Genomic DNA, 8388 nt, shown 5'->3' on the forward strand with positions numbered 1-8388 from the left:
TAACTCATAAACTCCACATCAGCAACGTTCCATTTTACTTAGATGCAAACTTCCAGGGGGCACTAAGTCAAGCGTACCATGTAGAACGCCCATCCTGTAAAAAGAATTTCAACATCGTTCATATGTAATCAACAGGTTTAACGCGATGAGCACATTGATGATGTTGGTCTTTTAATCTGGTTCATTTCAATACGAAAGCATGTACTCATTCAGGAGTTAACAAAGCACACAGGACTTCACAAAGACTTGCCCACAGGGGCGCGGGTTGGGGGACTGAGTAGGGGATGCCCCTGGAACCCGCCACTTTCCGTGGTAGCTGTGGAACGGCCCGCAGCCCCGGAATCGCGGGCTTTCAGTGGTGGCCTCGGGGGAGTTTCTGGCGGCAACCCAGCCTGGCTCTCAGCGTAGGGGCGAGTGCTGGGGGGAGAAGGACCACCTTTTGGAGAGACAGGGTCAGTAAGTGCATGGAAGTCCCTGGAGACCCTGAAGCACGGTACTCCGGGCTCGGCTGCCTCTTGCTCCGGGAGCGGGAAAAACCTCAGCTGCCTCCCTCTCAGAGCGCACAGTTGTCGCGCGGACCCCAGCGATGCTCCCCAAGTACAGGATGGTGGTCCCTATAGACCCGCTCTCAGAGGGCTGGCAATTCCCGGGACAGGCGACCGAGAACGGTCCCCGCTGTGCCTGTCTCTGGCGGGACTCGACGGGGAGAAGAGCGGCTCCAAGGGATACTCGCCAAGCCTTGGCTGCTTCCTTTTCCCCGCGGAGCGGGCCGCCGTGAGTTGGAGTGTGGGTGGCTACAGACGCCAGCCACTTGAGCGGCTGTGGCTCCAGCCTCCTCCCCCGCTGGTGGGGGCGGGAAGTGGCGGTGGGAGTCACCCGGGCGTGACTGCCCCGAGGCCCCTCCCGCCGCGGCAAGGGCGCTCCATAAAAGCCTGCTGGCGACCCGCTCTCCGCATCCCACCGGTGGCTCTCATCCCTCACGGAGGCGCCCACAGCAGAGCACCCGCCGCGCAGAGACGCCAACCCGCCAGCCACGGTGAGTGCCAGGACCCACTGGGACAGGAGCGTGGGCTCTCAGATGCCCCTGAACTTGCCCAGCAGCCGGTCCACTGAGCCGGCTCTGCCAGCTTCACACCCAACCTTTCTTGGCGGCTAAATTCCACTTGCCAACTCTGATCCAACTGTCCACCTGCCCTTCCCCGGGCCTCTCCTGGCTGGGCGTCCCACCTCCGTCCCTGTTATCTTTTGAGGGTATGGAAAATAACATGGGGGTCCCTATCTCAGGGCAGGAGCGTTTCTTTTGGGGGGTCCAAGTTGCGTGCGCCCAGAGGGAGGTTTCACGAGTACTGTCCCATGGTGTCAGGAGCCCTATTCCCTGTCACCTCCAGGATTTCAGCTGAGCCTGTGAGCCCCCTTTCCGGGTCCTGTTGCCACACCCTGGGGAATCTGACTGTCACAGCAGCGCCTGTAGCCAAACAGATCAAAAGTGACCGCCAAGAAAGTTTCGTCCTCCAAGGATGATTTGGGGGCTAGAGGAGAAAAGTGGCCATTCTTTAAGGGCAGCTTTGTCCTAAACTAGAAGACCTCCATCCGCCACCTCTCACCAGGCGACTTGGAGGGACATTTCATGGAATACGGGGGCAGAGCAGAGGGGCCGGGTCAGGGCAGGTGGTCCACTAAAGCTCTGGAAGAGGCGCGTGCCAAATCCGGGCTTCTTTCTGGAGTATGGAATGGAAACAGATGAGGGTCTGGGGTGGTAACGGGAACTGGGACATGGCGAGCATCCTGGGCATCCCCAAGTCTGAGCCTTTTGTATCCACAGATGCTAGGTAGCAAGCGAATGGGGCTGTGTGGACTGACCCTCGCTCTGTCCCTGCTCGTGTGCTTGGGCGTGCTGGCTGAGGGATACCCCTCCAAGCCCGACAATCCAGGCGAGGATGCTCCAGCTGAGGACATGGCCAGATACTACTCGGCTCTACGGCACTACATCAATCTGATCACCAGGCAGAGGTGGGTGCATCCCCCGACTGGTGCCTGGAGCTCCAGGCCAGAACACCTGCGCATCTGGGAGCCTTGGACAGCAGGGATGATTTCTTTTTTTCCCTTGTTTGGTCCCAGGGTTGGGCAGGATCAGTCATAAATTCCGCTCTAGATAAATGCGTGAGCGGGGAATACACTACACAAACTGGATCCTTTCTCCCCATCACTACAGTTGGTCTCCAAGTCCCAAGCCCAAGATTCAGTGCCTCTGGGCTGTGTGTGTGTCTCCCACCCACCTCTCCTGGCAGCGATGGGAGCAGGGAAGCAGCTGGGCTACGGTGTAGGGGGAAGAGGGAATCCGACCTAGAGTAAATAACCATCACCCAAAACACCAAAGACACAGTACAGTTGTCTAAAAGGTTGCTGAGATCTTCCAACTTGCCCAGGGTAAGCTGAGTGGCAGCATTCGTGGGGGAGAGGGGACCACAGAACCATGGGTTTCTTTCTCCTGAACCATCTCAGCCTCACACTTGAGAATTACTAGACGCTCCTAAAAAGCTGACTTTTCCACTTTAGAGCAACCGAGTTCTGGAAAGAAGGTGCTTGGGTTTTTCCTAACTAAGAAGAAGCCAAACAAAGCCAAAGCTTGCATATTACTCTGGTTACGCCCCGACTGCCTGGGACCCGAGAGATGGCGAACTTTATTTTTAATGCCCAGAAGTCAAAGAGAAGAGCCTTGCTTTTTCTCTCAGCATTAAAGTCAAGCAAAACAAATTAAATCCAAGCTAATTTAAAAGCAATACAGGACTTGGTTTGCAAAATCGATGACCCTTAGTTCTAAACATTTAACAACACATTTTAATTACTGAGAACCTTGAAGAACTGTAGGGGCAAGGCCTTCGGAAGCATTAATGTTCTTTACTTAGCGTGTTTCAATTATGCATGGTAAATTACCAGAGGGAGGTGAAACTGCTCACGATGCAGGGGATGGTTAGATAGGATCCAAAAGGGGGTTATACTTCGGAAACAGTTGTCTACTCTTAATTTCACCAGAAAGGTGTGTGCCAATCTGAAAGCCTTCTGGGGAAAACAATCCCAGTGTGTGCAGAATCACTTGAGTAATACTGGCTCATAATCTTTTGAAATGGATCATTTTGGTTAGCAAAAAGGAATTGTGTTTTTGAGTCCAATAGACTTCCTAGAAAGTCAATGCCTTCAATTTTTTATTTCATACAGCTCAGAAAAAAAAATTACACCGTTGAAATGATACCATGTTTTTAAAGGGAACTTTATTTAGATACAACCTATAGAACTAATCTTTTTTGTAAACATTGCTGCTATACAGCCGCCACCGTGTACAGAATGATTCCATGTACAGAATGATTCCGTGTATAGAATGATTCCATTCCGTGGTTTTCCAGTCACCTCAGTCAGCCTTTTCCTCACAACTTTGAAGTGGATTTAACTGTCTCCACTGTGCAGATCATAAAACCAAGGACATTTCAAGAAAGCTGTTTTAGGGGTATGGAATTGGAACCTTGAACTGAGTTTCTTTGGCTAGAATCACACTATCACATTCAATGTAATTTCTACTGTCTTTAGGAGAAGTGAGGAAAGGGGCTTTCCTGTCACGGGAAGAGAATCAGGAGGGAACTGGTCCCTAAGGCAGTTCCCTCTGTCATCTTGGTGATGAGCCTAGAAACCACTAGAAGCTCTTTTGTGTACTTGTTGACTCCCAGGCAGAAGTCCACGCCTTTGAAATCTACCATGTCATTTGTGACTGTTTTTTCTGTAATTATTCTCTTTCTTCCTCCTGCCAGCCAGTCCTGGTTGTAGCTGTTTTCCCATTGTGGTACAGGCTGCTGATTCAATGCTTCTGCAGGCCGGATTTTCTTAATCTAGTCTATGGATCTATCACAGCTTGCTTATATGACTCCTTAGAACAGTGGTTTTCAGCTGGTGGCTGGGGGCAGGTGGGGAGAATGTTATCCTCTCTAGGATATGGGGCAGCATTGGGAGAGCTGTTTGGTTGACAAAACCAGAAGTGAGTGCTGCTGGTATCAGGTATGGAGCTGACAGGGATGCTGGTAATATCCTAGGATGCCCAGCCCAGCTCTCCACCCCTACCCTGCCCCCCAGTAAAGAATCCTCTTCTCCCAAGTGTTAGTACTGCACAGGTTGAGAAGTAAATCTCTAGAACAGTGTTTCTTCATCCTGGCTTTGCGTCACAATCACATGGAGAACTTTTTAAATAGAATGACTTGGCCTCCGCTCTCACCAATTAAATCGAGATGGGATCTGGGCTTTCTAAGTGTCTTTAAAGGCGTCCCAGGGGAGTTTAATGTGAAGCCAGGTTCGAGAATCTTTGTCTTAGAAACTCCATCTTTAGAAGCTTGCTTATTACAGAGAAAACTAATCATCCAGAATTAATTAGAGAAAGAAGAACTCCAAGCCTGTCCATCCTGTAGGTGTATGACCGGGCAGAAGCTATCACGACACTGGTAGATTTGTGACTGGGAAAAGGGTTCCAGCCCTTTCGCTATCCTACTACAGGCAGGGTAGAAGGACCCACAGAAAGATTTCTGTGGGCCAGTAGGACTTCTTCATACCTGGGGGAAGCCATGAGTGCCTCCAGCAGATGGGGAGTAAGTGCTGTAATTATAGTATAATCTCAAAAATAAAATATTTATGAAGCACTTCAGAAAATTAAATACATATAACCTTTAAATTGTATTTGCTTATTGTTTGGGATGAGAGAGAGAAAATTTGTGTTGGTGTATGCCTGCAGACACCTGCATGCGGAAGTCAGAAGGTAATTCTCCAGAGCTGGATCTCTAGTTCCTGTTTGGGTTCTGGGGCTTGAACTCGGGTCATCAGGCTAACATGCCAACCCCTTCTCCATTTCAGCGGCTTGCATACGAGTGTGTGTATGTATATATGTGTATGCATATTGTGTTACTACAAAGTTGCTGATGGCATGTGCTTCACACTCTGAGAATACTTAGTAGCAGATGGACAACTGGAAGTAATGTCTGAGTCTGGTGATACACTCTCCTCCTCTCTCCTAAGCTTATTTGATAAATCTCTGATTATGCTTCCTTGTTTCAGATATGGCAAGAGATCTAGCCCCGAGACACTGATTTCAGACCTCCTGATGAGAGAAAGCACAGAAAATGTCCCCAGAACAAGGTACGACAAGATTTGGGCTGGAGACCTTGCTACAGAGATTAAGATGCCAGGGGAGGTGAGCTGGGGAAAGCTGGGAGTCCACGTGAACATTAGGATGGAAGAATCTAGAGAAGAGGGATTAGGGCAGAAGTGGGGATGAAAAACCATAGAGAAAAAGACCTTTTTTATAGTGCATTCACCGGCTAACCTCAACTTGCAGGGCATATGATTTTTAACTAATATTATTTGGTGCTTTTTTCTAAATGTGAGTGATTTTTAGCTCAAAATCATACTCTGTAGAATATCTTGCCTTATTAGAAATAAGGGAGCATAGAACAAGCCCACAGCTCTAAATTGAAATGACCAGTCATCCATTTGGGGTGATCAATCTAGTTTTTATACACTAAATAACACACCCAAATGTCTTAGAGCCTGTGTCCTTCGTATGTTTGACTCTGTCTTTCCTGGATTTACCCCAGACTACAGATAAGTCAAGTGCTCCTGGATACCTTTTGATGTATTTTGGTTCAATATAGTGATTTATTTTATTCAAAGATTCACTGTTGGGCAATATATTATCGTTAGGTGCTTATCTGTAGCCTGGAGCCTTTCTTGGCATACGAACAGGTCTTGACACAGGTGTTTGCCCAAATCAAAGGGCTCCCCAGTGGGCTAAGCGGGTGCCTCCTGGACAGGAAAGGGCTGCTGCTAAAAGGGGCAGAATCTGCCTCCACTTTCATAACCCCTAACCTGCTCTGTTGACCTTGCCTCCTGCACGATCTCAGCACACCATTCTTAAGCATCCCCGTAGACAGAACTCCACACTGTCAGAAACCGTGTTCCCCAGAAGAGGTCACTAGCATGCTTGCTTAATGAGTGTGACTAGTGTGTCACCCTACATGGAAGTTCTCCACGGAGAACCCACGGGTGACAGCAGGATCACCCACCCTCCCTCAATGCTCTCTCAGCTCTCTTATGAAACAACCAGCCAGATGGTTTCTCTGAGGTAAACAACCATCTGAACTGGGATAAAGTTCCCTGCTTCTCTCCCTGGACGCATCAACCTAGACTTCACCAGTGAACGCAAGGAAATGGGAAATTCATAAGCATTGTTTTCGATGTTGGTCAATAAGCATCTTTTTAATGTCTCATTGATATGCATGGGATATTTGCCACAGTAAACGTTTAGGCCAGGCTATGAATACTTAGGATTTGGAAATAACGAGCCAGGCCTACTTAGAACTTCATTGCCTGCTTTGTTTTGTCGACTAAAATAACACAGTTAGTGCAGGGAATAAAGTTAACAGCACCCTGACTGACAGACTCAATCATGTGCAATTAGGAGGAGACAAAAGTTGATAGCCCTGGAGCTGCCTGTGAATGCTGTCTTATTAAAAGGGGCCCTTTAGAGTCTAATAAATGGCATCTCTCTACATAGCAAAAGCTTCCTGGAAAACAACGGAAGCGTATTCAGAGCGGAACAACACTAACTTTCTTGTTATAGTTTCATGTGATTCCTATAGTTTTGATCTTCAGAAATCCGCTGGAGTCCCTCAGCTCCTTTGATATGTACAGAGCCTTCTGCGGACTCTCTTAGAGACTCCAGTTCCCATGGGGCAAAAGCTGATGAACTGGGGCTTCATTATGCCGCCGTTCGTTCCCCTGTGGCTTCTTATTTGCAGCGCCAACTGGAGGCTTCACAATAGCTTCTGATCACTGTGCAGCTCAGGACTGATGTCTTGTCTCACTCTTGTAAGACGCCCCCCCCCCCCTCCCGGAGCTGGGCAGTCATTCTTCTCTGCTTTGCTTCTTGTGTTTTCCAGGCTTGAAGATCCTTCCATGTGGTGATGGGAAATGAAGCTCCCTCTCCCGGTCCTTCCTGTTCTCCACGCACATCTCATCTCATCCTGTGACACCTGTCCCACCAATGCATGCAGCCACCGGGCTGGACTCAGCACCATTTCCCTTCTTGTCGTTGTATATATGTGTGTTTAAATAAAGTATCATGCATCCAAAAGTGTATTCTCTTCGGTGAATTATCTCTGATCAGAGCAGAAAGAACTGGGTTAGGCATTAAATGGTCATCAGTCTCAAGGAACAAACTCAGAGTTTGTCCCACCAACATTAGAGCAACGGCCATGAAAAGTAAATCGCTATGCTGCCCTTGGAAGCACTGGTCTCAGAGCTTTGGGGAAAGGTCTCATATCCTCGTATCTAATATAGCAGTCACGAGTGACTGACTGAACACCTGATGTGACCCATGTGAATAAGGAGTGGAGTTTTCCATCCCATGCAATTGAAATTCATGTTGATAGGCATGTGTTGCTGGTGGCTACCACATCATATCAAGCGGCTGACTCGAGGTCACTCCTGGAATATGAGCAAGAATCACACCGGGCAGGATGGTCCCCTCACACAGCCTGGGCATGGTAATTAGTTTAGCTAAAACATCACCCAATTTCCTCCTTCAAGTCCCGATTTGCATGGACTTAGTTAAAAATTAACAGTATTCAATTCTTACATATACTCCCCCCTTCCCCCAGACAGGGTTTCTCTGTAGCTTTGGAGCCTGCCCTGGAGCTCACTCTATAGACCAGGCTGGCCTCGAACTTACAGAGATGCACCTTTCTCTGCCTCCTGAGAGCTGGGATTAAAGGAGCGTGCCACCACATTCTGGCACCCTTAAATATACTCTGAATCAGAGAAATGGACCTTCCTCATCGCACAGTGGCGTTTGTTCTACACTGTAAATCATATGTGATATCTTTAAATTGCTCGCCAATACCCAATAATAACATTTAATGACAGAGACAGATGTAAAGAAAACAAACAGATTTTTAGGTGATTTTTGTCATTTTTGCCAATATCATAGAAGGTACTTATAAAAACTAAATTGACCATGGCGTCCCTATAGAATCACTGTCCCTCTGGTCTATCACTGACTGTAACATGTGACTGTCTATTATTTTCTATGCATAAGTAATTTTCACATTTTTCTCAGCCGGTGAAGCCAGGGATGCTATTTACAAGTCCCCTGACAAAAACTGTTCTGTAATTTCCAAAACGTCCCCATTATTTTTCTTTGTTCGTTTAAATACTGATGTGCAAGGAAGGTGTTTTTAATCATCTTCAAAGGTTGACGGAGTCACGACTTACCATCGCATGATATGAGTGTTCAGTCCTACCCAATTACATTTGGAAACTTTGTTTACTAAAGTCAGTATTATGTAAAGAAAGTTG

The 8388-nt window shown here is 47.8% G+C and overlaps 1 protein-coding gene across 1 annotated transcript; it reads left to right on the plus strand.

Annotated features, from left to right (window-relative positions):
• Positions 1-903: 903 nt before the first annotated feature.
• Npy (neuropeptide Y) lies at positions 904-7165 on the plus strand. Its single transcript, XM_075955119.1, has 4 exons — positions 904-1036; positions 1823-2010; positions 5089-5169; positions 6972-7165. The coding sequence occupies exons 2-4, from the start codon at positions 1823-1825 to the stop codon at positions 6994-6996; spliced, it is 294 nt and encodes a 97-aa protein (XP_075811234.1). The 5' UTR covers positions 904-1036; the 3' UTR covers positions 6997-7165.
• Positions 7166-8388: the final 1223 nt, after the last annotated feature.

Source organism: Microtus pennsylvanicus, chromosome 21 (genome assembly GCF_037038515.1).
Source record: "Microtus pennsylvanicus isolate mMicPen1 chromosome 21, mMicPen1.hap1, whole genome shotgun sequence".
Taxonomy (NCBI): domain Eukaryota; kingdom Metazoa; phylum Chordata; class Mammalia; order Rodentia; family Cricetidae; genus Microtus; species Microtus pennsylvanicus.

Bases quoted from the DNA above. Each gene is read 5' to 3' on its own strand.
- Npy (XM_075955119.1), top strand. From the start codon at position 1,823: ATGCTAGGTAGCAAGCGAATGGGGCTGTGTGGACTGACCCTCGCTCTG. The intron at 2,011-5,088 runs GTGGGTGCATCC...TCCTTGTTTCAG, and splicing joins AATCTGATCACCAGGCAGAG to ATATGGCAAGAGATCTAGCC. The intron at 5,170-6,971 runs GTACGACAAGAT...TGTGTTTTCCAG, and splicing joins GAAAATGTCCCCAGAACAAG to GCTTGAAGATCCTTCCATGT.